This window comes from Aspergillus tubingensis (genome assembly GCF_013340325.1).
Source record: "Aspergillus tubingensis WU-2223L DNA, scaffold_15, whole genome shotgun sequence".
NCBI classification, from domain to species: Eukaryota; Fungi; Ascomycota; class Eurotiomycetes; order Eurotiales; family Aspergillaceae; genus Aspergillus; species Aspergillus tubingensis.
The window spans coordinates 1,050,215-1,076,522 of NW_023336289.1; the positions used below are offsets into that span (position 1 = coordinate 1,050,215).

Genomic DNA, 26,308 nt, shown 5'->3' on the forward strand with positions numbered 1-26,308 from the left:
GAGCACAGGCGGGGCTATACCGGGCCTTGGTGAAGCGGCAGGCGAGACTCGCACGCAATCGGGAATCTGGTCGGAAGGGTATCCTTGGTTACCTGAACAAAAAGGGGAACCGCTTGGCTGGTCGGACAGCTCCTGCGACGGGTGTTCTTGTACATAGAAGGCTGGCGCAAAGCACCGGGGCTTTGCGAGCTGGAAGAACCAAGAGCTCAGGCCTCACGCCAATGTCACAGTACGAGCCTTCATCCTCATCGGCATGGGGCTCTAGTACTGGGCGGGAGAGGGGAGCGCGCCGCAAGAAGGTCTTTGACTATTTGAAGGCTGCCAATGAGCTGCGCCAAACCTATGCTGCGCAATGGTCGGCGCAGATCGGTGGCCAGAGCGACTATGACGACTATCGTGATACCCCGGGCGCATTCCCGGACGTTGAGATTGCGCGATCCGAATTTGAAGAGATGGTGATTTTCCCGAGCTATGCGAGGCGATTGGTGAAACATGAGCATGTGGATTCATACTATAGCCGCCGTCGAGGATCAAATGCCACCATTGAGGAGTATCGGGGCGAGTCCGATGGCTTTGGCACAGGCATGCCGATATGGGATGAGCTGGAAGACCAGAATGCGATCGTCGCAGTCGACGTGCGTGGCTGGGTATACGCACCTCATCGCGGGCCGATGACTCGAAAACATCGTCTGATGGTCGCTCTCGCCAGAAAGCTCAGCGGAGTACCAGCTCCTATGAACAGTACGAATGATGGTGATGAACATAACGCAAATGACTCTAGGACTGAGAAGGGGGACGAAGAGCTGGTCAATACGCAGGCACAATCGATCATTAAGCAGGCTGAAAAGGAGGCTGATCCCGTATGGAAAGACAGCGCAGAAAACCGTGATGCCCAAAATACTCCCGGACGCCCTCTCCAGAGGGCAGCAACAGCACCGCTGAGCAAGGATGAACTCTCCGTCGCCAATGCGCACCTTCTGGAGCGATTACGCCCTTTCTTGACGAACCCGGTAACAGGAATTCCCGTCACTGTCTTCTTCTTCAACAACGACAAAAGCCAGTCGAGGAGCGTGATGACCGATGAGTCCGGTCACTTTCGCCTACGAGCGTCGCTACCTTTTATCCCGACTCACGCCCGTGTGCTAGCCTCCGAGGATCTCTCGGCTGTGAAGGAAGTCAAGGTCATCGAGCCCACGGGCGTTAGCTTGATCAGCGATATCGACGACACGGTAAAACATTCTGCTATTGCTAGCGGGGCCAAAGAGATGTTTCGCAACACCTTCGTCCGTGAACTGAACGAGTTGACGGTTGACGGTGTTACTGACTGGTATGGCAAGCTGGCGAAAATGGGAGTCGACCTGCACTATGTCTCTAATGCCCCTTGGCAACTGTATCCTCTTCTGGAACGCTACTTCAAGCTCGCCGGCCTGCCCCCGGGTTCATTCCACTTAAAACAATACAGTGGTATGCTTCAGGGGATATTCGAGCCTACGGCGGAAAGGAAGAGGGGCTCTTTGGAGCAGATTTTGAGAGACTTTCCTACCCGCAAGTTCATTCTCGTTGGAGACAGCGGTGAAGCGGATTTGGAGGTATATACCGACATCGTTCTAGCAAACCCGGGACGGATTCTTGGAATCTTCATTCGCGACGTTACCACCACCGATCGACAGAAGTTCTTCGAGAAATCAGTGGACCACTTGGAACATGATTTGAACCGGAGCCGCAGCAGTCCGCAACTTGTGGAAACTTCTGATGCCGTGTCTAAACGTCCGGCATTACCACCTCGGCGGCCCGTGGAAACGGCCGATCCGTCCGCGGATGCCATAAGCCTAGACAACGCTGATTTGATTGATCTTAGCGACGAGGTGGAACAGAAGATGTCTTTGGCTGATGTGAAGAAGCCCTCCACCGGGCGCGGACCACCCGCGAAACCTTCCAAGCCCTCCGCGTTGCGCTCAGTTTCGACTAATCCAGACATGAGCAAAGACGATCAGCCTTCACTTCAAGAAACAGCCAAACGAAAACCTGTGCCACCACTACCCCCACGCCGCTCTTCCACTAAGCCCGATTTTTCATCCGACAACATAGTTGATACCGAAAATAATACGCCTGTGAATAATATAGCGAGACCAATGCCTGTACGTCCTAAGCCTAGCTTACAAGATATCTCCAACGACAACGGGACTGGCACGAGGTCGACACGCTCAAAGCAAGCACCGCCACCTCCTCCACCACGCAGAACCAACACAGGAACTTCAACCCCGGGTTCTATCTCATCACAGCAAACTACAAACCGCCCAACACCCCCACCCCTTCCCCCTAAACAATCATACCCCGCATCTGCAGCCACAGCAGCCACAGCAGCGCTACAATACGCCTCCGACCGTTTGAACTGGTCTCCAACCCCATCGAACATTCTCCGACCGGCCCAGCCAAACTCCTCAGCAAGCAGGTCCAGCACTAGCGTTGATAGTAGCACTCCGAACTCAACGGCCGTCCCAGCAGCTCCTTTGCCCAACAAACGAGAGGAACTATGGCGACGTCGCTGGGAACGCGCCCAAGAACTTCTGGAAAAGCAAGGCGTGGTGCTGGGCAGTTGGCGCGTGGGCCAAGATGCACAGGACGTGAGTTGCTGGTTGGTAGAGGAGGCAATGAAGGATATGAAACGGGGGTGAGGAGCAGCTAGCCTGGAGGGTGGCAGAGCCAAGACCCTGGTTGGTCATTTTGCATATACACATACGTATATATAGCTTCCCAGCGTCTTCTGGGAGGTCGTATAGCTTCAATACAATTGAAAAGTAATAGATACCATTAGTGTGGGCAGCTTACTAGTGAGCATATACATTTCCTCTGCATCTTTTCTAGTAAGTATCTTAACTGCGATGGTGAAACTGGTGCCAGGGCTTGTGATTACTGCATCCTCGTGGCGACCCCTTGGGGTTTAGATGCTTAAAACCATGCGTCCATACAGTAATGTAGCTAGCGCTTTTGCTTACATCGCATCTCGGTCGCAAGTCTCTCTCCCAGCTATTCCAACCTCAACCATTACAAACCATCAGTACTGCCGATTGACGATAATCTCGACTTTCACATGTCAAACCACTGCCTCTAAAATGTTACATTGTGCTGAGCTCGAAAAAACAACACATAAAGCATTTCTGGGGATTAAGTGGTGAAGAAATTCTAGCAGCAGTAGATCTCCATCTCACTCAAGCGTATACAACAGTGTCCCCCATCCCAACTGATCATACCCACCACTCGTAGTTCCATAATCGCCACCACCGCCCTCTGCTCCATCGCCATCCTCAACGACCAAATCGCGATATTCCCTCGTGTAAGTAACATCCAGTCCCTTAAGTACACCATAATGGTTATACAGCAGCTCCCAGATGGGTCTGATATCTCCGCGACTGGAATTGCTAATAACCGTCTGGTTTACGTCGTCGCTGTTGTTGTAGGTCGTGTAGGGAACGTCGTTGCCAAGGTTGTATTTGGCGACGTATTCCGCACTAATTAATTTCATTGTAAGTTTGATGTATTCCATACTGAGAGGAAGGATAGGGGAAGAAGAAGATAAACCAAGTATAGGAGAGAGAGGGGGGTGGGGGAGGGGAGGGTAACTCACCCAGCCAGAATGCGGTTATCCAAATACTCAAACAGATCAGTCCCCTGATTATACGCTGTCAGGGCAATAGGTCCCAGGAGAGCAAAATCCAACATCGAGTGGCCCTGATCACGCCCTGCCTCTTGACCCTGACCCAGGGATTCCCCATCCACCTCATACAGCTTCCAGATGGCCTTTTCAATCTGGCCATTTCCCTCACCAGACTTGAAATAAGTCAATCCCTCATCGAACATAGTTTGATTATCAGTCAAGACGCCAATAGACAAGACGGAGGCAATATTGCACAAATCCCAATTTGCCCAGTAATGATCAACAGCGGCGCCGTGGTGATTCTGCAGGAAATCATGATTAAGGGAATAGAAGACGTCGACCATCATGTTCGCAAAGCGGGTCAAATTAGCACTCGGCCATGCGGAATACGTGCGCATGATCTCGGCGACGTTGGCGAATTCGTACCCGTATATGCCTGCGGCGAGGTACATGTCGGTCGTGCCGGAGATCTCGGTCAGGGTGGAGCTCCATTCGTCGAGGATGTTCACGACGACGTCGGCGTAGCTCGTGTTGCCGGTCACTTTCCAGTAGATGGCCATTGCATAGGCGGCTGCTATGTCTCTGTACAGAGAGGGATAATTCTCGGTGTGGGTGCCATCTGCGCCGCGATAGACGATTGTCTTTGGGGAGGGCGTGTAGTCTAGGTTGATGTTGGAGCTGTTGGTCAATTTGTACCAGCCTGTTATCCAGGGTTCGGTGTTGCTGGATACTTTGGAGGTGATGCGTGAGAAATCAGAGGCTGTTTGGAGGAGGCCTGGATGAATGAATGAGGATGTGTCACGGTGGGAGACTTGAGATGGTCCATGACTGGAAACATCGAATGCTGCCGCCAGCGAGCAGAATACTACCGGTAGTGTCAATTTCATCCTTGGAATCTCGGTTGGGACGCAATGCTTCGCTCTGCTTCTGTGGCATTTTCCTGTAGGGGTCCCTGATCAGGATTGCTTTAAGTATATTATGCATGTTCGGTCCATTGGCCGGTCGATTAGCCGACCTTTCTCATTGTTCGTCGATTTAGGGAAATTGGGATCGACCCTGCGGGTTTGCCGTTTGGTAGGTAAAACAGGCCGGTAGATGGACCGGCACGAATTGCAAAGCATGGCGGTACTACCGAATAGGAGGTTCAGGGTCCATCCATCATCTATGTGTGACAGTCACTGTGGGGAACAGGACGTAAGCCAGCGGAGGAAGGATCGGCTTCGGCCCCTGAAGGTTTGGATTTGAACCACCAACGCGGAGTAGGGTCCGTTACTTGGCCCGGCCGTTGGCCGACCTTTCCTCCGATCTACTATCCTTAGTGGACTAAAGTACACTGTCAGGAAAATATTATATTAGTGTATAGTATAATCAAGTACATTCTGCTCATCTAATCTGATCTGCTATTAATAGATCAATGAACTCCCGTTTCCTTCACCTCCAAATCAACCACCCCCTTCTCATCCACAACTGGGCGTCGATCCACCTCCAACTCGCTTTCGCCTGTGGATTCCATGTCGTGATTCTTCACAACTATCCATGTCGGAATAACACACAAGCCTAGACAAAGCCAGTCAGTATTCAGCCTCTTCTTCAGATATCAATCCCACTTACCCAGCAAAATAGTATTCACAGCCATCGGCACCCGTCCACCATACCAATCCCTCGTATTTAATCCGTAAGAAATCGCCTCACCAAAACTCTCCTGACCGCGCAACACACCCGTCAACCTGGTCAACTCGGCGATATTATCAGTCATGCTTCCGACCAAATAATACAACCAATTCTGGCCCGTCTGCTGCGCAAAAGTCCACATGAAGAGGACAAACGCGCCCTTAGTGAACCCCGGACTAGTGTAATCCATCGTCCCCAGATCAGGGTTCTTTTTATGGGCTGATGTATATTGCTCCTGCACAACCCAGCCAAGAATCCACGCCGTCACATGCACAATGATGACCCAATACCAGCCGTACGTGAGACGTTTCTTAGCGTCGATACGCTTCCAATCCAGCCAGTGAGAAATGATTTGCGAAGCAAGGATGGTGACCCAGTCGGAGAGGAAAGCGATGAGCGCACGAGCTCGGACCCCAAAATAGTACGTTTCGAAGTTACTCGAGTACTCATTGAAGTAGACGGCCCAGAAAACAGGGAGAAGAAGGATGACGGTGCGGTTTTTGCATGTTTTCCAGAGGGCTTGGAATTCCGCTTTCCACGAGTCCTCGACCCGAAGGATGACCGGGGAGCCATCGGCGCGTTGGACTTTGTTGGGCGGGGTGAGGAGTAAAGCGACGGGGACGGCGAGACATTGTAGCACGATGAAGACAATGTAGGTGGAGTATCCCACGCTTCCTTTGTCTTTGTTTTTAATGTTGAGGGCCAGGACAATCGAGTTCCCGATGATGGGTCCGAGGGTGCGCCACCAGACCCAGATGTTGAGGTATCGGGCTCGTTTCGATGGTTCAGGGTATCCGATTGCGATGGCGCCTTCACTGGCCCAGAAGAGACCGGCTGAAATGCCACATGCGACGGCACCGACCAGAACTAGCCAGACGTTGCCGAACCGGTTGTTGGTGTAGAGACCGGCTGCGTAGACGGGGTAGCCGGCGGCGCCGAGGAGAAGGGCCCATTTCAGTCCAATCCGGTTGGCGATGGGCGCGCCGAAGATGCAGAAAATGCCCATGAGCCCGAAAACCAGTGCGTTGGCGGCATTCACCAGAAAAGGTTTCTCTTCGCCTCCGGCTCCCAGGGAGTTCATGGCGTTCCATAGCCCGGGGGCGAGAAAGCCAACAGCACCAATCACGCAGGCATTGAAAAGGGAGGTGCGGTACCACACTCGTTTGAGTGGCACTTTGCCGCCACTTCCATTCTCAGCGTCAGCCATAGTGAACTGAGATCAAGACTGGAATTATTCGTGGGATTGTTCGGAGTTAAACTTCAGGGCGAGAGTTAAAGAAAGGGACGGCAGCTCGCCGAGGTTATGTATGATCCGCAAGAACACGCCATTTTGTTGTGCCAGGATTTTTCGCAAGCGAAGCGATGATAGTCTGTTCTATGTTGCGCTATATTAGGTCATGGAAATGTCGTGATGCATGAGTACATTCGAAAAGAAGGAATAACCGGGCGGCCAGGGCCGCTGAAGATGGCTGTCGCAAGCGGCACAGGCGATGGCGAGATCGGAGCTTAGTCTCCTTCGCCAATGAGAGAAGCCCTAGCAATGGAGCATGACGAGTTAGTCATTTTGTCGTCAATGACTTTGCATATTAGCATGATTGTAGGATCGATATTGGACAGCAAAACTTCGAAATAATCGACATGGTGAGTTGAATGTCACTTACTGCCCACGGTTGGCGCTGAAATTTACTTTCGGCCAGGTCCGATGCGGGGGGAAACCCGAATCTCGGTTGCTGTCAGACAAGTTAAAGTTATCAGATAATATTGAAAACAATTATCTAATCTTTCATCTTGAATCAAAACCCTATTTTTCTACATCATTATCTAAGAGCTGAAAAACGGAAGATCATTTCAAATAGTAGTATAGCATAGAATGACTGTTAGATCTAACGCTAACATTCTAATCATATATTACAACCCGAGTGTCAAAGGGTCACCAGGAAGATTGGTAAATGCCTGAAGCAAAGGAAATAAGTTACGAGGCGCAAATATTGACAACAAAGTACATGAAAGGACACTCACCCAGGAGTCTAACTCTGTCCACCACACTGATCCTTCCAAATTCTCAATGAAGCCAACATCACTATCGGGTCCGAATGATTGTGCGGCCAAATCTGCCGCCGGTTGTAAGCTACTGGAATACGCCATCGAGTTGTCCAGTGAAATAGGGGAGTAGAGGTTGTTGAGGCCAATCTGCTGCGCTTCCATTGGCAGTTCATCCCGACGCGTGGTGGTTTTAGGCCGTTGTTGTTCAGATAAATTGACCAAGCAGTCGGCGTCCGGCCCAACCTGTTGGTGAACCTCCTTTCGTAGCTCTTCTAGGATAATGCTGTAGCGACGACTGGGACAGTTCTTACGTGTAGCCTCTGCCAAGTGTTGTTGGCAGGTCTCGGCTAATCTGAAGAGAGAGCTCAGAGTGACGTCTCCGGTGCCCGGGGATAAGGTTTTTGGGTATGTGTCGCGGTGTTGCTGGATAATATAGATATACACCACTGTGATCGCACAGAAGCATACGTAGTGTGTGAACCAGAACGAATGGATCAGAATGTTCTGCTTGGCCAGGCCCTCTACCAGTTCCATGACCTCTTGAGCGGCTTCCACACATTTGCGTACTAGGTTGGACGCTACGGGGTGAGGAGCTGGTGGCTTACGTCTCAGATCCGAAATGTCGTTGAGCAGGAACGATCTGGTCGCATGGATGACCGCATGCGAGTACGCCAGTTGTAATACCTGGCTTTGCCTACAAAGAGGAGGAATGAGGCTGGTTGCGCGCACTCCGTTGAAGATCGGCGGGGCTGTCGCTTTCCATTCCTCCAATCTAGACGTGAGCCGGGCAGCCGTCTCGAGTGGTGGATTACGAGACGATGGATTCACTGTGTAGAGCTGACGAGAGATGTCGCCCAGGATGCGACCAAGCCTGTGTTGTCAGTATCGGCATGTACCCATGTATATAGAGGGGGCGAACTTGAAATGTAGGATGGATGCGATCATCATGCAATCGGCGGACCCTGTGCGTCTTTCCGGGTCCTCTTGGAGCATGTCTTCGTCATTGATCTCATCCGGAAGGTCTTGGTCGATGTCTTCATCGTGTAATAACCGTGGTCTACCAAACATCACGCTGAGATATCTGTCCAACATATATGCGCTCCAGAGGATGCGCTTGCGGAGCTCTCGCTCCATGTAGGTGTTCCCGCCCTTAGGTAGCCTGCCTGGGAATTTTCGATGCAGGCCCAGCGCGGTTACGAGCTGGAGGGCAGTACCGAATGAATACCAGCACTCATTCGCTCTAGAGGTAGACAGCAAGTAAAGGCACTGACCTAGCCTAGCCTGAACGGTCTCTAGTCGAGGGGGGCCCGACTCCAGGGAGGTCATGTATTTGGACGCTGCATACCACTGCTCGCTGAGATGGCTCAGTACAATAGACCCGAGAGGAATACAACTGACTAGCTTACCTTCCACACCACCCATCAACCGGACGTTCCGGTTTCTGCTCCTCGTAGAGCGTGCCAACAGCAAATATCATAAGGATGATGGCTGTCCGCACTACCATGGGACCCGTGGGAGGGTTTGCAGAGGAGACATTGTTCAGGTACACCTGGCAGAGCCACTCCTCTACGATTCCCCGATGAAGAAATCGATATGTCACCATCGAGAAGTCGAAGTAGATGTTGACCAGCTCTTGTGCTTTATCAAACGGGGGAAGTGAAAAAGTCACCTGGCGGTAGTCGGAGTATGGCTTATCACCAAACATGAACACCGAGGTGTTCCTGGGAGAGGACTCGTTCTCTAGGCTATCTGGGAATGCATGCCCTTCATCCTGATGTAGACGACGCCAAACTCGATTGAGAAAGGAGACTCCCGAGGCAGGCCCTAGATAATTGCCTTCGAAGTCGGTCACCGCTGGATCAGGGGAGTTGCGCTGAGAGACCTCGTTTCGACATAGAGGCTGTTGAGGCGAACCGGCAGATGCTCTAGGAGACTGTCGCGCAGATGACGAGCGTAGACGTCCCAGAGCCCCGTCTGTTTGGGGTTTTCTCTTGGCACCGGGACTATATGTGTGACCGTCCGTTATTGACGGCGGTGCGGGGAGAGGGTCTGGAGGCAAACCCCGGGAGTAAGCGGCATTGTACTCGCAGGACAAATCCAGTCGCATGCACCTGACACATGGGAGTGTTCCCGTACAGCGCGTCTTCTTCTCTTTGCAGTGATCACAGGCGCGCGTGATCTTCTGGCGCGGTCCATTGGAGGACTTGATAGGGGAGTCCGACGCCCTTCTTGGGCGTTTTGCGGGGATCGAATCATCGGTATCAGAGAGGCGACGCCCAGAATTTATCAGGGCGTCTGGGGACAGTGCACTGTCCCCTCTTGCTGCCAGGCCTGTGGCCATGGATCCAATGACTCAGGTATTTCTGGTGGACTCTGCTGTTGAGACATGAACGGTAGATAAGGCTGGATCTTTTTCCGCGGGAGGAGGAACGGGGAAACGGAGGGACTGGGCGAGACAAGCCGACCCCAGATTTCAAGGGTGGAGAGACGTGCAGCAAGCATCGGCGGGGAGAGAAGTTTCCGGGGGGGAAAATCAAAAGAGGCAGGAATGAAACAGGGGAACTGGAAACAGAAAGTGAGAATGAGGAGGGGGGGAATGCGGGGGTCCGAGCCGAACCATCGGAGTTCCCCCGGACTCCTCTCCGAAGCTCACCTTTTTGCCGTAAGATCATAGAATGTAGATATCAGTGATGGATAGGAGATCTGAGTACTAGTCTCAAGAGCATCATATTATCTCTTTAGATACCAGAACAGAAGTGACCTTGCAATTTAGAGACAAGATGGTTGCACTGTCCCTTCTCGTCGCTAGATATCTTGTCATCACGTGATCTGACGCCAACTCCCATTCCAGCGTCCGGTCGCAGCAACATTGCGAAATTCCGAAAGCCTTCATTGAAGCATCAGCTAGAACTCAGTTCAATAACCCCTCGTAAGGTTTTACCTGTGTCTTCACTGTCAAAGTATGCAAGGGAGATAGAGAATAGGAAAGGAAAAGCCAGCCACCACAACGCGGGCGGGGAATTTTCCCCTTTGGCACCACCGCCTCAAACCAGTAACACTCCGGCTCTATTTCAACCTCACCTCTTGGGACAAATTCTGCAGCAATGCCATTAGCTGGCCATAAATCCACTCAATTTACCAAAATGGAGCATGAAGATGAGCGATCATCTAACGGGGGTAGTGGAAAGACCCCAGAAGCCAAGCTATTCCAGCATTCGTGGCCTGAGGTGGGTGAACCATTCCTGTGCATGGCGTACCTACTATAGACATTCTGCATGTATCATGCTCACCAGTTGCCTTGTCCTGAACGGCGATGCTATGCTTTCTATATATATGAACACTGTAGATGGCTTACACTGTCTATCATTACTATCAGATTTCTAAACAACATGATATTATGCTGTCGTCGCATCTAGAGATGTTGCACCAGTTGAAGAGTCAAGTCCACTCCTACGGAGAGGAATCCCAACTGGTGTCCAACATGGTTGATAAGACTAAGAGACTGATTGCTCAGTTTGATATACTTAAAAAACGTGTGGTAGGTCGTAGCTACTTCCTTCTTTCCTACTTCTGTTAGTGCTGTGGTTAACCAATCTGGCAGGTGCCAAGTGAGTTTTTCTAAGCTTACCCGCTTCCTCTGACGGGTATAATACAATATAACAGCCTTAGTACAGAGAAAAGTAACCATTCTTATAGAGCTCAACACAGCAACACCGGAATCGGACACTCGTTCGTCAGAATCCATGTCGACGTCAAGCAGTCGAAAGGAGCTCAAAAAAGAGCAACTCAAACGTCATGCCGACCACATGTATGACCCGGAAGAAGACGGAGGGGCAGCAGCAGCGGAAAACCAAGACCCCCTGACTGCAAGGTCTCTAGCTGTGCACTCTAGCAAACGAAAACGTATCGACGAATTTATTCCAGGAGCCGATGAAGACATAAGGCGTTTCTCACCTGTATCAGTGGAGACCGAGGATATCTCAGAGGAGGTACAGCGAAGACTGAAGATCAAGGAGGAACAACGCAAAAGGCGGGAGACCTCGAAAGTGGACAAACGTAAGAGGGACAGTTTGACATCTAACGGAAGCACATCTTCGGCCAGAACCGGGACGAAACACACTAGAAAGAAGGCGAGGATTGGGACGAAGTGGAATCGTTAGCCGATGATAAGTCCGGATTTGTGACCCCAGATTACTCCGGACTTACCCCAGACTTACCACTACACTTTTCTCACCACTATTCTTAGGCAAGGGCCAGACAGACTGTGTTCGGCAAGCAGGGGCCTAGCCATTGGGTCATACTATTGGCTAGCCCTATGTACTATATCCAGAAACCTTATTGTTAGCGGAAGAGATATTAATAGCCCGTTCCTGGAGGCCAGCCCTATCGGACCCATGGTCAACTACCTAGATATTCTCTACAATAGTCCTTATACTTCGCTCCGTTGTAATGCTGAACTCAGGTATACAAAGTTTCCAGGAGACTCTGGGGGTATAAGTAGGCCCCCCGATTTCCCAGGGCCATTCTGAAATCTTTCCTCTCTCCAACGTCCCAAAAAAAAACCGGACCGTTCAAACCAAATCTGCTTTTAACTGTTCAATCTGCTTTAACTGTTCTGCGTTGCTTTTAACAAATCCCTAATACTACAAACTCCGAAATCACCCCCCTTCTCTAGAGATACGAAAAACATCTCTACAAATCTGCTTTTATTGTTCTCCTATACTAAAACAACCGAAACCCACCTCCTACTTCTCGAGAGATCCGTACAAGTCTCTCCTATAACCTATACTTCTTACATCACCATCCACCTCACACTCCTCGAGAGATCCGAAAACGTCTCTCCATATATCTCTACCCACCTTAACTATCTCTACTATTCCTCATCACCTATCGCCCTCTATTCTCCTCCTTGAACCAGTCAACATGGCTGCTCCTCCCGCCTCAAACTTCTTCTACCACACCCGTCCCGGCAAACAAAACAGCCGATCTCCTCCTCGTCGATTCAGACCTAACGGACCAAAACAATCTTCTCCATCCATCCGTACCAACAATACCCCCTCCAACGCTCCTCAACATCAGAGGCAGCCGAACCCTCACTACAAGTCATATTCTGGCATCTCCAAGCCAGCACCTCGAAAGCCTCATCGCGAGGTCGATGGAGACATCTCCATGACCGACGTCTTCGTCAAGCCTCAACCTCAAAAGAGGCAGCCTCCTCCAACCAAGACCCAACCAAACACTGGCCGTAAAGCCAACTACAACAACAACATCAACAACCGCAAATCAACCGACGGGGATACCATCATGCTCGACGCATGCCCCATGTCTCAGAATCTCAAGAGACATCTCAACAATACCAACAACACCAACACACCTCACCAATACCGACGCGGCACACCCACTAAGCCCGCCCCTAAGAGACCATTCTCTAAGGACTTCGATGGGGACACACCCATGTTCGACATCCTCGACATGGTCCCCACCCCAGTCAATCTACCTGTCCTCCAACCGATACAGCTACCATGCTACCCAATAACCAACCTTCCCGTCGACTTCGACGGCGACTCCATGATGCTCAAAGCCTTCTAAGGCAGTAAGTACCCACCTCCACCTTCATCAACCTGCATACACACATACTAATATATCCTAGGCATCCCAACACACCAACCAAGTCTAAAGGACACCCAGCGGAGGAATTCAAGAAAATCTGGGAACTTCATGTATAACATGAATTTGTTTTGATTATATTATTTGTGGGGACGTACAAGCACCAGCATGTCACAAAGAAGGGGGCGAACTCAAGGCCCAAGCGGAGGAATATCTATGAAACTTTGGGGATCAATCTTCTTCCTGTATTTTCCTTTTTACTTCTTTTATCTTATCTTTGTGGGGACGATTCAGCGAAGCATGTTCTCATTTCCTTATTGTATATTGTCATGTATGGCACCGTGCACCCCGGTCCAGGTTTTCATCCTATATCACTGAAGACTAAAGACGGTGGTAGGTGTTTTCCCTGGATTCCGCCTATCAGGTTTGCCCGAATGGGGGGGTTGCCTTAGCCTTTAGTTCTACTCTTGAGTTAAGAGATAATCAAAAATAATCTCACTCGCAGTTTGGTTTCTTTTATGTAGTTGTAGATTGTAGATTATAGATTGTAGGCTATTGGTATGTGTAGGGTTGAGGTAGTACTATAGGAAGGGCCGTGTAGTGTCAGGTGATTTTTCTGCTTACGAGATACCACAGCTTAAGCAGTAACAGGTCATTTATTGCCTCCGTAGGGGTGTGAGTGCGTGGACTAATGATAGTTCGTTGTATGATATCTGGATGACTATAGTTGAGTAGCTCTTTTGTTCGGTCGATTCAGCCATGGTTATTACTTAAATACTGCTATGTACCTATGAATAGCACAACACCGCCAAATCCATCATTTCGCTCGCTTTAATACAAACAAAATCAGAATGCAAAACGGTATAGAAAACGTGCAACCCCTTGCTTATCCCGAAATTAAGCCCCTACGCTTCAACCGCGCCGGGAGAGATGGCAAGGATCACAACAAAAGCGGTAACAATCAGAGCAGCAGCTACAAAGGCTGTCAATGCAACACTGCCACGGCTGGCCGGGAATTTGCCCCTAATAATCCAATACTGGCTCTCAAAATAGCGGTGGAATCCAACCAATAAAATCAAAATTGCAACTCCAATGAAAGTAGTCCCTAACGGCTTACCGATGTTCCGAAGGCGTGCAGAGGCAGATGTCACCCCTATTGGCGTGGAATCATAAGCGGCAGATGGCAAAAGATAATTTTGAGCGGAAAGATTGGCATTCGCGTTCGTCCCGGCACTATTAAGACGGAATAACTGGGTTACTGCGATGCCAATCGATGCAAAGGCTAACGATGTCCGCAGCCATGCCAGAAAGGTTCGTTCTAGGGAAAAGAAAGGGAATCCGGTTAACGAGGTCGTACACGGACGGGGTGAGAAGAAAAGAAAAGAAAGGAAAAAAAAAAGCAACAACGGACTAAGCATACCCAAAGCGAGATGATCTCGGGCCACACTGCCTTTATTTTCTAACTCCAAGCTTCCATATCTATCTGCCAGCCGGCTATACCACGAGCCGTGCGGTTCTTCCGAGTCACACTGGGAGTTCTGCTGACCGGGATCCCGTGAGACCGTGTTATTGTTTGTTGATCCCGAGTCCCTGTTCCGTAGACCGTCGGTAGAATGATAGTTGCGCCGAGATGTGTCAGAGTTGCTCACGATCGGAGTGACCTCGTTGACAGGTTGCGATTGGCCCTGGTCAGGCACGGTGACCGTTTCGAAGGCAGCCATGCGGTGTGGCTCACGATGAGACGAATGGGATGAAGATCGTTGCGTGGGAGATAAAGCGTTGGCCTGCCTGGCGTAAGGCGCGGTCAGATCAGAGGATTCCATGATGGCGTGCTCGCGGGATCGCAGGGTTTATTAGACTAGATAGATGCTAGGGCGGGAGTCTGGATCTTTTCCTCAAATGGATCAGGTGGATAGATAACTAGCGGATGTCCCCAGCTTCTGAGCGGTGGAGTTACGCTGATCGGATCCGTTGTACGAGCTTGATAGATGGGTAGGGGACATCCACACTGTGATAACGAAGGAGGAAGTAGAGATTCAGAAGGAACTGTCCTCAGCTCGTCCCCTCCTCCTTAGTGTGTGTGTGTGGCATGGAGCAGCCTGATGGAAAAGAAAGGGAAAAAAAAAATTAAGATTAATTTGTTCCGCTCTTTTCCTCGAACAGGCCATCACGCGCTCCAAGCCAGAAGGAGTATAGCCAGTGGTGTCGGACATGCAGCTAAGTCTCGCCGGTGATCACATGGAGCGATCGCACTACGCCCTGCTGGGCCATGGCGTCATAACCCGCGTTCAACTTTGCTTTGTTGCTTCCGCGGGTAAGCGGTCAGTCGGTCAGTCGGTCAATCGGTCTTATTGATGCCTCAGGCCAACTGAACACATACCTGTACTCGGTACTTACTCGGTACTACCACAGTAGTAGAAGATTGCAACCAAGAAGGGAAAACAAAATACATGAATCATGCCTCTAGGCATCAACATCCAGTACTCTCCCCTCTTCCCTTCTCCCCAGCCACTGTGGCTCATTGCGAGCTGGCTGCAACGCCAACCCATCCTCCATTCCCACATATTTATTGCACCATCCAATCACATTCTGATACCAGACCAAACTGTTCTCCCTCCCCAGGACAAAATGGTTCTCATCCGGAAAATTTAAATACCGTGTATCTATCCCTTTCATTCGACAAACGGTATAAGCGGCCGATGCAGCCGTAATAGGGCACCGGAAATCTCGATCCGAATGGATCAGAAGCAATGGTGTTGACCAATTACTGAGATACTCGGCTGGGTTATACCGTCGCCAGATCTCCTTTACGCTGGGTTCGTCACGGCCAGCATTCGAGGCATTGGAGAAGTATGGCGAACCGAATGAGCGCGTCAGCTCTTGCACCTGACCCAGATCATCACTCAGAAGCTCGGAAACAACGTCGAAGATGCCGTCGTGGCTGACCAGAGCTCTGAGCCGCTTGGCGAGAGGCTGTCCTGCCAAGAATAGTGCCAGATATCCCCCATAGCTTCCGCCCGCGGCTACGGCTCTATCAACATCGCACTTGGTCGACAGGTTTTGTTCGATCCAGTTGAAACAGCGCTCGACATCGTGGTAAGGGTGTCCTCCCCACTGCAGTGCGACTGCTCGTGCAAATTCGCCCCCGAACGAGTCGGATCCAGTGAAGTTGGGGATCGCAACGATGTACCCTTGTTCCGCTAGGAGGACTGCATTCCAGCGCCAGGTCCAGGCATCCTTATTAGCGGAATGGGGCCCGCCGTGCATAAATATGAATAGAGGATGCTTTTCAACCGACGTGGCCTCGTACCAAGATGGCTTTACGATCCAGCACTGCACTGGGGTCTTGCCATCTGGGCCGCCAGGAAATGTTATCGATTCAACTTGTTTGTCCGAAATTCCGAAATAGGCTCCGTGAGAGGAGGACGAGTGGATGACTCGGCTGCTCTGAGATGCAGGTTCATAGTCTACAGGAGGAGTGACAATTGTGAACAATCCCTGATCTATGAATGATGAAGAGGTGGCCAGTAACCGGTTCTCCGAGGAACTCCGACCCAGCTGATACAGTGATGAGACGGAGCCAGGGATCTCTAAAGCAACTGGTTCCACACTCTGTGATCTGTCTTGAACAGTAGTGGTCGGGAGAACCACTAGGAACACACGAGTTTTTGCTTGATGGTTCGCAGTCAGATACAAAGACGCGCCGTCATTTGCCCACAGAATGTCATCTGGGAAGACATCCCAGTTCTGACTCTGACCGAATGAACTTACCGTCCGAAGGATTGATACTATACTCAACGTCTCTGTGTTTAGCAAGACAATGCTCTTTTGCGACCACTCCTCGCTGTCCTGGTCAACTAGAAAAGCGATCACTGGGTCCCGAGGCGCAAACCTCGGGGCTGCTACGATATCTGCATGATCGGGAACCTTTATTTTCTTCAGCGCAGGTAAGTCGGTCTCCTCGAATGTTGACAATGGAAGAAAATATAAGCAGCTTTGCGACCGTCTCCATTCCATATCCACTGGATCTGCTGTTGCAAAGACAATCCCATAAGATGAGATGTCGAGATCCGGGGAGCTTTGTGAGTTGGAGTAAAGGGGTACCACTAGGCCTGTTCCTCGTAGAGCATTGACGGGGCCTTTAGTAGAAAGCTGCCACTGTCCGGAATCCAAGTCAAGCTTCAGGACTGTATACCAAATAACCGATCTATATTGGTCAACATACGAGTCCCATCTTTTGGGACGACTATGAGTCCATTCCCGGGCGGTCGTATGAGTCTTGTCTGCTTTGAGGATGTTGTACAGATTCTGTTCGGCATCTGCGGGTGCTGTGAAGACCAGTGCTATGTCACCGTTGTCCAATGATTTGGTCTTCAAGTTCCCTGGTTTAGCGTCAATAGTACCAGCCAAATATGGTCTGATAAACGTTGTCAGAAATATCAATTCGTCATGGAGAAGACAGTCTTACCGGGTGTTGTGGTAGGCATCGCCAATCCATAATTCGGTGTTGTTCTTGCCCTCTCTTTGCCAAAGAAGTGACGAACCGGACAGCCAGCGAAACGAAGACTCCTTGGGATCATTGGTGTACCGAGTGGACTCGCCGGTTTCTAAGTTGAGCAGCTTGACCTCAGAGAAATCTGCGTGGGTGTCAAGATCGTATGTTGAGACAGTATAGATCGCCACTTTTCCCTCATCGTTCGGTACTGCTGATGATGGCCTTGGGGCGGCGATCAATAACCTAGCGAGCCAGTGGTTAGAGCTTGGTACTTCCAAGCTTTTTTTAGACTAACAGCTGGGGATGCGTACTCAGGAGTGAACTTTGAATGTTTCGACATTGTGAAAGGCGATGATAGTAGAGTAATAGTGCTGATGAACAAGTCAGGCCGCACGAGATGGACAAGAGTGAAATGGTGACAACTGCAATAAGCAATTGAGGGGGAAACCCCTCTTTCAAGAGTACTACTTTGATAACAACCGGAGCTCCGATGGTGATTGACTCAAAAGCACGGGGAGGCTAAACCCACCCGAGTTAGCAAACTATCCTTAAAGGATGCAAATGATTGAGGAAGTAAGCCTTATTAACAATCAACCCGTCGTACGGCCACATACAATATTTCAATCTGACGATGCACCGATCACCTGATTATTTGCCCTTCCTCGCCTTCTGGTGGGAACTTGGGCCTAGTACCTTCTTAGTTAAAATCCATCTAATTGAGATACAACCCTTTGTTTCATTGGCATCATCATATCTCTCAAGGCACACTAGTACCCAGAGCATGCCTGAACCCTCAAGTGAAATTTCGCTTGATTGCCTCGTCATTCTTAGTTACACGGTCGCCTTTCCAATGGCGTGCTCTGTTATCGAAATTGCAACAAATACACCTTTTTGAATCCTTGAGTCCGATTTGTTTGGACATACTGACATCTCTGTGCTTTATGGTTTTAATATACTAGCTTGGTGAACTTCAGAGGAAAGTATAGACGCCGGTATGCTTCTATAGCACGCAAGTCTCCGTAGATGGTTTAGTGATAGATCAGAAAAGAAAAAGGAACCTGCTATTACAGTTTCACGGATTTCTGTAAGCTAGCATATAGTAACTCTCTCTCTACCCTTATTCATTGGCCTGAGATACTCGGCAATGGCTATTCTTACGATGAACAAGAAAGCAACATATAAAATCCAAGAGACTGTAGAACCATGATGATGATGATGATGATGATGATGATGATGATGATGATGATCTAGTACTACATGCATAAGGACATGACGTGCTATTTGGTAGTAATACGAATCGCGTTGTCGTAGCGCCTATGATTAACCCACAAAGTCTAGCTATGATACAGTTAATCGGACATCAACCACTCCGGGATGGCGTCATCATCTTCTGGGTCTTGCGATAGTAAAGAGGTCTCTTCGTCGCTGTGCGTTTCTTGGCTGGTGATGCTCGGGGTCGGAGAGCGGGAATCATCTGCTTGTACAGCGATCTGAGGATGCGTGGTGCCCGAAATTGCTGTAGTGGATCTGATGATGGCGGCCTCGGAGTTCTGAGGAGCAATATGCGGTGTGATATGCCCCAAGTCCTCTTTCGTCCTGTCAGACAACAGTCCCGATTCCTTACTCATGAAGTCTTGGATCGGGGCTGTCTGGCCTGCAGATTCAAGCTTTGGAGTGACAACCAGGTCATATTGAGGGAGGACAGAGCGATTCCTTTGCAATTCTGTGACGTTACTATTTGGCTGAGGTGAAGACACTTGGTCCACGCTTGCTTCAGGAATGAAGCCTCCACCAAGCATATCCGTCTCTGTAGCCGAAAGAGACATGTCTCTGCCTGTAGTGCCTGTAGGTCCTGACGTTTCATCTCGAGAGGGGCCAATCCAGTCCATTACAGAAGCCGGACTGTTCATCTCTTGCTCCGACTCCGGAATGAAGCCGCCGCCTGACTCTTCCGGGTCCTCGGATTCCTTCACGTTTCCGATCCTTCCCAGCTCATCTGCCTCACGTTCACCTTCTACTGCATAGCCTTTGACTCTCTCCGCAATGCGCAGTTTCAGCAGCAGATGCTTCCAAGCCTGCAGTGTTTCAGCAGACGTCCTATCTAATTCAGCCTGCAACTTTTCTCCCTCCAGACAGTTTAGCACTTCTTCAAGTGCTTCTCGATACTCAGTGGCAACGACAATCCCCTGCATGATCGCGGTCCCATGGCGCCCCTTGAAGCTGAAACCGGTGACAGCATCTGCATAGTCAATTGCAAGGATCTTAGCAGCTTGACGGGCATCGGGATGAGCGATATGCACACCGCCTGGAGGCACCATGCTGGGTACATAGACATCCAGGTTCCCATAGATATTCTTGGGTATTCTCCCTCCAACTACTGGCGGGGGCTGATACAATTGTGTCTGATAATAAGCGTACAGAGGTGTGTCGGAGACGGAGTTATCGTCCTCGTTACTGAGCCTCCCCATCTGTGGCTTCCTTGAGGTGACGCGCTTCAACGGTTGCTCGCCTGTCTTAATGTCGCGACCTAGGCGATACCAGCGATCTGCACTACGTAGAGCGTGTACATCGGATCGGCGATATACGGGCTCCAAGACCTGATTCTTCGACGCTGATTTACCCAGGCTAACCTGCCCGATGATCCGTTTAGGAAAGACAACCTCATGTCGCCGAAGGTGCCTTTCAAGAGCATAGACCGGGTGGTCCTTGAAGTCTTGGATATTCCGGGGCATTGGTTCAGCCGCTGTCTTGGAAGTAAGCTCACTAATTTCCAATTGGTCCCGGTCTTCCAAAAATGGCTTTTCATAGAACCGCAACACTCTGTTCCACCAGTTAACATGGTTCCCCACGCATTCAATTCGAAGTTTGTGAGTTTTGGCGTTAAAGGCTTTCGCATAGCGCCTGGTGACATCTCTAACAGAGGCATCATCCTCAAATGCCACCACATAGCTCAGAAGATTGTAAGGATCGTTTGCTGGAGGCTCGAATTTAGAAGGCTTTGCCATAGACTTGGTAACCAAGGCATCGACAGGTATCCATTTATTTACTGCTTCGTTAAACGCTTCAATCCAGAATACCGGGTGTGATGATTCACGGATGGGCCGGGGGGAACCTTCGGTATGCTCAGCTTCATGCTAGCTTGAACGATAGATGCCGAACTTACTTTGAGAAGGAGTTCCGGGGCGTCTGGCTGGTGTGAAGCGTGGCCGGGCTAATCTTTTCACAGTGGACCGTTGTGACGTTTCCGATTCCTCAGCAGTTGGTTGGGTAAACCTTTCTGAAGATTCAGACACCGGAGCAGGTGGTGCCGCATCCTTGGTTTTATCTCGAAATGGTAATGGCTGCAATGAGCAGACGAGTCTTGCTTCGACGCCCACGGACCGTAACAAAGCACAGAATAACTGGGCGCCAAAATCACGAGAACCTTGCATTGTTCGTGCTTGTTTCACAAAATCCTTCCTCGAGAGGAAGACCTCGGCATCACTTATTATGGATTCCTAACGAGAGGTCAGACACATTTGTGACATATACAACACCGAAGTCAGTTACAATACCACTCGTTGTTTGATACCATTAAGATCATCTATCCACGAAGGTCGTCTCAGTCCTGGTTTGGTTATCTTAAACCTTCTATTGAAAATATCACTGGCACGGTTCAACCCATCAACGAAAGTTGTTGACCTGAATTGTTGTGGCCTGTTCTCGGACGGATGCAATAGTGAGATGATATTTTTCGGCAATGTCCGTTTGAGGAAGCCCTATATAACGGAAACAAAGTCAGGTAAAGATTAGTTCCCTATCTATCATTTTCATTCGGTCTCCTTTCCCTTGGCCGTTTTCCCACGTGTTCTTTTTTTTTAGACTCAAGCATGTATGCCTATTTACCAGATAAAGGTTGCTAAATCGGAATCGGACGTACCTGTAATTCCTCATCGTTGCACCAGAGATTGCGTATCTGCACATGGCGTAGGAGGCAAAGTAGATGAACTTTATGGATGCTTAATCGCAACTGCTTTTCGGCAGCGGTGATCCCCCTTCGCTTGGTAACTACCTTGCGCTTCTGATCCTCGGGCAGACCCAGGGTGACCTGAATCGAGGTATCGTCCGCATGAATTGTATGTGGAGCTTGCTGAATATCAACTTCTTCCCATTCCATACCTGATTCTTCGGATGATGATGGCGAATCATACACCGTTTGGACAGGTTGTTCTGTAGAATAGCTGGCATCTGGAGTACTAGCACCATTTTGATATAAAGGCCATGGTGCGGATACGGGATTGGGGCGGGTAAGCCTCCTTCTTTTGGGTAGTCGGGTATCATCTGGCCTGGAGGACTCTCTAGCTTCAGCCTCCGCCAACATCTCCTGGTAGATCTCTGGAATCTCATGATCTTGGTCTTCTCGCTGCCGCCGAGAATGGTTCGAAGCAGCTCCGGCTCTTCTGGAGCGGGTAGTGGGCCCACGACTGGCCATCATAGAGGGTCAGACGCAAGGTAACAAGACTAGATATCAGCATATGCCTCAAGCATTCTACTGTACTGGCTTTAAATTGTCGCTTGCGTTCTTACTCGGCAGGTGCACTGATGACGCTTATCCAGGCACGTGACATCATGGTTCACCCTGTTTGCCTGTCATCCGGGCCGTGCATTGTTCCGCGCCCTGCGGCTGAAAGCGGGGAGGAGGCTCTGTTTGTTCCTGTTTGTTTATCTTGCTTGTTGACTTGCCGCGACCGCTTTAACTACTACTATCACGAGATCCTCCGTCTATACCACATTGCTAGTCCGGCCTCCGCCCCCTCACTATCTCTCCTGGCTCGATCATCGCCATGGAGCTTATCAATAATGGGACAGACTACACCATAGAAGATGTGTGGACATTACCCCTATCCTACAATGTCCAATCCAACTGTGTGAGCTAACACGCGCAGTGCCAAATGGCTCTCAAAACAGCGTTCTTTGAGCGCGAATATGACAGAACACTCGGGAAAACAGCACAACTCCTAGATGAGGAAAGGCGCCGCATCCTTCACGTCGACCAGCTTCTTCTGCGATTTGATAACGAAAACCTCCAACTGCAACTTAATCAATTCAAACAAGATCTATCACGAGCTAGGAATGCCGAGTCGGATATTCGTAATCGGCTGCAGGATACCATCCGGGAACGCGATCAGTTGCAGAGCTCAGCTCACATTGCAACTCACGAAATTGAGGGTCTTCGAGTATGACAGCACCCTCCGTCTTTGGAAATAGCCTATATTGACCAGGGGTTTCACAGCGCGAATTGGCATCGATGAACAGCACAACGGCCGAATCTAGAAACCTTGTTACCGAAAAGCTGCGCCTGACCAAGGAGCTGGCTAACATGCAGTCAGAGGTCCACAGACTACAGCTGCAGACAAATTCCTTCCAAGCACTGGTTACTGAGAAACAAGAGCTTACCCGTCATTTGAATACACTTAAGGTGGAATTTGAGAATGAAAAGCGCGCACACAGATCCACTATGGCGCAGGGAGCACAGCAAGCGGATGAAATATCTGTCTTGACTGCAAAGCTTGAGGAGCAACGCAAGCAAATTGCAGCAGAGGCTCGAAAAGTACCTGCTACTCAGCAACCGAATAACATGTGGCAGTCGGAGAAAGCTGCCCTGGAAGACAAAGTCGAATCACTGAACAGGAAACTACGGACCCTAAAGGATGAGCTGCGTCAAGCTCAAACCAGCAACCAAACCAGCCGATTTGAGACCAGTAACAGCAATGGTCCGTTAGAGCAAACGAGAAAAGTCCCCCTCAAAGACTTCTCATCCAGATTTGACCCTGGTTTGGATATCGCGACGCCGGGAGCAGTCCGTGTCAAGGAAGGGAAACGGCAACCTACTGCAGTTCCTGGCCAGAAATCTGCCTTCTCTATCACGCCATTTCTCAATCGCACCAATGGAAACCAGGAAACCTCTGGCGATACTCCAGACAATAGAGCGGGCGCTGATCGTCTCGGCAGCGATGATGAATCTGCGCTGGAGACTTCATACCTCGAGGACAAATTACATGTCAAGGAATCTGAAACCCAGCCACGAGAACGCCGCCCTATACAGGCCAAGCAGCGCTTGGATAAATCTAAGCCGGCAATGAATTCTAGACAAGGAAGCGGTTTGAGGCTAGATGATATTGATGATGACAGTGATATCGGATCCATTAGCGCTCTTGTTGCGGGTCAGCCGCAGATCCGGACGAAACGCCGCAAGTTAGGGGCGCAGAGCAAGACTATATTGGATGAGGAAGAAGAGCTAGAGCCTGAGAATATTCGCAAACCGGGAAGGAAAATCGGTCTGAGTACAGGTCACACCAGCAGCTTACAAACTGCCCAAAGTGGGCCGCCTCGTGGCTTTGGTGGCTTCGGCGGATTCTCTCCCTTAAAAAAAGAGAGAAAACGACCGTAAGAGTCAGAATCAAGCGTCTCTCCGAATTCATCATTCAAGCTCCTTGATACTAGTCTTCCGCGTCTTTTCCTGCGCAAGTTCCACCATAGGAATCTAATTCTGTAATACTTTGTGTCAATTCACATTGAATTTTGACAAGGAGGACAGATAAGGTCCTGGAACAGTTTTCATGATGTCCTCTGTAACATTGAGGTGTGCTGTCACGTAGTAGTACTACTAACTACTACTTGGTAGGCATGAGTAATTCTAGACTGGGATAGACTGTATTACTAATATGCCACTGGCCATAACCAACCAATCAGAGGCTATGAAGATGACGCCATGAGAGCTGCTGGACTCTGTGCCTCAGGCTGCCACGTGCGCCGCCTCCGCAATAATGCCGAAGATAAATTATTAACCCAAGTACTGCCTCTACTGACATTATCCGTGTCATCTCTTCTCTGTCGGTCATAGAGTTGCTGTTGGCTTATGATGAATCCAATGGCTGCAGGCCGCACACTTCCGAGAGCTCTAAGAGCTTCTCGGCTTCTCAATCAGCATACGAGCTTGTCTACAATTACCGGAAGTCAGCGAACCCAAGCCTCTTTATCGGCATCGTGTCCGGCAACATACAGGGCCCTGCATACTACCCGATCGCAAAAGTCGACCAATGCTGCTGCGAGGGACTCGTCCAATCCCGCCATGTCTTTTCCGTGTCTCGATGCGCAGGATGCAAAGTCTGCCCAGCTCTCCGCACGATCCCTCCAGTCGGGCCCCGAACCTTCATATACCACTGGCCATCACCGAAAGTTTCACTGCGAACAACCCTTACTACTTGATTGGGGGGGTATACTTCCAGAGTTTGACATCGCCTACGAAACATGGGGCCACTTGAACTCTGACAAGTCGAATGCTATCTTACTGCACACCGGTCTGTCCGCATCCAGTCACGCCCATAGCACGGAGGCCAACCCCAAGCCCGGCTGGTGGGAGAGATTTATCGGGCCTGGCAAACCTTTGGACACAAACAAGTACTTTGTCATCTGCACCAACGTCGTTGGAGGATGCTATGGTAGCACAGGGCCTTCGTCAGTGGACCCCTCTGACGGAAAGCGATACGCTACTCGGTTCCCTATCCTCACGATTGACGACATGGTTCGGGCACAGTTTCGTCTCCTGGACTCACTTGGCATTAACAAACTCTACGCCTCTGTCGGATCCAGCATGGGCGGTATGCAGAGTCTTGCTGCCGGTGTTCTTTTCCCTGAAAGGATTGGCAAGATTATCAGTATCAGTGGTTGTGCGCGAAGCCACCCCTACAGCATTGCCATGCGACACACCCAGCGACAAGTACTGATGATGGACCCGAAATGGGCCCGTGGTTTCTACTATGACTCGATTCCTCCGCATTCTGGAATGAAGCTGGCGAGAGAGATCGCAACCGTGACATACAGAAGCGGTCCGGAGTGGGAGAAGCGGTTTGGGCGCAAACGCGCAGACCCTAACAAGCAACCTGCTCTGTGCCCGGATTTCCTGATTGAGACATACCTGGATCACGCGGGAGAGAAGTTCTGCCTGGAATACGATCCTAACAGTCTGTTATACATCTCCAAGGCCATGGATCTGTTTGATCTCGGCCATGCTCACCAGACCGAGACCAGAGCTCGAAGAGCCGAGTTTGAGGCTGAAATTGCTGACGGCGGAAAGGCCCTGCTCGAAAGCAATATCTCATGTAGTCTGACTCTCCCAGAGAAACCTTACGAGGAGCAACCCTCTGTAAACGCCTCCGCTCCTGCTATGGACCAGGCTGTGGGTGGTGGTGATATTGGTGCAGATGCTCCCCCGCAGGATCTTGTCGCCGGCCTTGCGCCGCTCAAGAACCACCCGGTTTTGGTCATGGGCGTCGCCAGTGATATCCTCTTTCCGGCTTGGCAACAGCGAGAAATCGCCCAGACCCTTCGGGCTACCGGAAACAAGAACGTCGAGCACATTGAACTTGGAGAGGACGTTTCGCTCTTTGGGCATGACACGTTCCTTCTGGATTTGAAGAACATCGGTGGTGCGGTAGCCAAGTTCCTGTAACCAACGCAATCCGGAGCAACTGTTTGATTATTTTTTTTCCCCATGTGGTAATGAAGAAAGCGGGCGATGATTTGTGTTTAGCGCGATGTTGTTGTCTCATTTCATTCTATGACTTAGTGGCTGTATATATTACATATTACCTCATTCCCTGCAATGCCCTGTATCTAGATACATTTCACGCATCACGACGGAATACGATCATCCCCTAATCCTCGTGGAAATCATTTCCAACTCCCTAGTTATTATTAGTTAACTCTGCTAGCTACTAGTTTAGTCTCCTGTGGATTTACCTAATAGCATGGGCTGTCCCGAAGCGGTAAGGTCCCACTGCCTCAGGGTTCAAAAT

General features: G+C 50.2%; 11 protein-coding genes across 11 annotated transcripts; 5 read left to right on the forward strand and 6 right to left on the reverse strand.

Annotated features, from left to right (window-relative positions):
• Positions 1–221: 221 nt before the first annotated feature.
• On the forward strand, positions 222–2,675 carry AtWU_11183 (actin cytoskeleton organization protein App1; the record flags this gene model as incomplete). The annotated part of the gene is made up of 1 exon (XM_035506285.1): positions 222–2,675. One exon carries the CDS (start codon positions 222–224, stop codon positions 2,673–2,675), a length of 2,454 nt encoding a protein of 817 aa, XP_035362178.1.
• Positions 2,676–3,205: 530 nt separating this feature from the next.
• On the reverse strand, positions 3,206–4,542 carry AtWU_11184 (putative GPI anchored protein; the record flags this gene model as incomplete). The annotated part of the gene is made up of 2 exons (XM_035506286.1): positions 3,206–3,509; positions 3,626–4,542. 2 exons carry the CDS (start codon positions 4,540–4,542, stop codon positions 3,206–3,208), a joined length of 1,221 nt encoding a protein of 406 aa, XP_035362179.1.
• Positions 4,543–5,066: 524 nt separating this feature from the next.
• On the reverse strand, positions 5,067–6,533 carry AtWU_11185 (DUF895 domain membrane protein; the record flags this gene model as incomplete). Its single annotated transcript, XM_035506287.1, has 2 exons — positions 5,067–5,212; positions 5,267–6,533. The coding sequence occupies 2 exons, from the start codon at positions 6,531–6,533 to the stop codon at positions 5,067–5,069; spliced, it is 1,413 nt and encodes a 470-aa protein (XP_035362180.1).
• Positions 6,534–7,234: 701 nt separating this feature from the next.
• AtWU_11186 (Zn(II)2Cys6 transcription factor) lies at positions 7,235–9,710 on the reverse strand (the record flags this gene model as incomplete). Its single annotated transcript, XM_035506288.1, has 4 exons — positions 7,235–7,279; positions 7,346–8,240; positions 8,289–8,723; positions 8,776–9,710. 4 exons carry the CDS (start codon positions 9,708–9,710, stop codon positions 7,235–7,237), a joined length of 2,310 nt encoding a protein of 769 aa, XP_035362181.1.
• An 802-nt stretch (positions 9,711–10,512) lies between these two features.
• AtWU_11187 (uncharacterized protein) lies at positions 10,513–11,529 on the forward strand (the record flags this gene model as incomplete). Its single annotated transcript, XM_035506289.1, has 4 exons — positions 10,513–10,596; positions 10,746–10,907; positions 10,971–10,977; positions 11,066–11,529. The coding sequence occupies 4 exons, from the start codon at positions 10,513–10,515 to the stop codon at positions 11,527–11,529; spliced, it is 717 nt and encodes a 238-aa protein (XP_035362182.1).
• A 763-nt stretch (positions 11,530–12,292) lies between these two features.
• On the forward strand, positions 12,293–12,958 carry AtWU_11188 (glycosyl hydrolases 28 family protein; the record flags this gene model as incomplete). The annotated part of the gene is made up of 1 exon (XM_035506290.1): positions 12,293–12,958. One exon carries the CDS (start codon positions 12,293–12,295, stop codon positions 12,956–12,958), a length of 666 nt encoding a protein of 221 aa, XP_035362183.1.
• A 923-nt stretch (positions 12,959–13,881) lies between these two features.
• AtWU_11189 (uncharacterized protein) lies at positions 13,882–14,799 on the reverse strand (the record flags this gene model as incomplete). The annotated part of the gene is made up of 2 exons (XM_035506291.1): positions 13,882–14,294; positions 14,397–14,799. 2 exons carry the CDS (start codon positions 14,797–14,799, stop codon positions 13,882–13,884), a joined length of 816 nt encoding a protein of 271 aa, XP_035362184.1.
• A 640-nt stretch (positions 14,800–15,439) lies between these two features.
• AtWU_11190 (alpha/beta hydrolase family protein) lies at positions 15,440–17,811 on the reverse strand (the record flags this gene model as incomplete). Its single annotated transcript, XM_035506292.1, has 3 exons — positions 15,440–17,393; positions 17,445–17,714; positions 17,783–17,811. 3 exons carry the CDS (start codon positions 17,809–17,811, stop codon positions 15,440–15,442), a joined length of 2,253 nt encoding a protein of 750 aa, XP_035362185.1.
• A 1,009-nt stretch (positions 17,812–18,820) lies between these two features.
• AtWU_11191 (putative DNA repair protein Rad4) lies at positions 18,821–21,942 on the reverse strand (the record flags this gene model as incomplete). Its single annotated transcript, XM_035506293.1, has 4 exons — positions 18,821–20,583; positions 20,635–20,968; positions 21,026–21,229; positions 21,391–21,942. The coding sequence occupies 4 exons, from the start codon at positions 21,940–21,942 to the stop codon at positions 18,821–18,823; spliced, it is 2,853 nt and encodes a 950-aa protein (XP_035362186.1).
• Positions 21,943–22,294: 352 nt separating this feature from the next.
• On the forward strand, positions 22,295–23,901 carry AtWU_11192 (putative serine-O-acetyltransferase cys2; the record flags this gene model as incomplete). Its single annotated transcript, XM_035506294.1, has 3 exons — positions 22,295–22,336; positions 22,397–22,687; positions 22,744–23,901. The coding sequence occupies 3 exons, from the start codon at positions 22,295–22,297 to the stop codon at positions 23,899–23,901; spliced, it is 1,491 nt and encodes a 496-aa protein (XP_035362187.1).
• A 681-nt stretch (positions 23,902–24,582) lies between these two features.
• AtWU_11193 (homoserine O-acetyltransferase family protein) lies at positions 24,583–25,962 on the forward strand (the record flags this gene model as incomplete). Its single annotated transcript, XM_035506295.1, has 1 exon — positions 24,583–25,962. The coding sequence occupies one exon, from the start codon at positions 24,583–24,585 to the stop codon at positions 25,960–25,962; it is 1,380 nt and encodes a 459-aa protein (XP_035362188.1).
• Between the last annotated feature and the right edge of the window lie 346 nt (positions 25,963–26,308).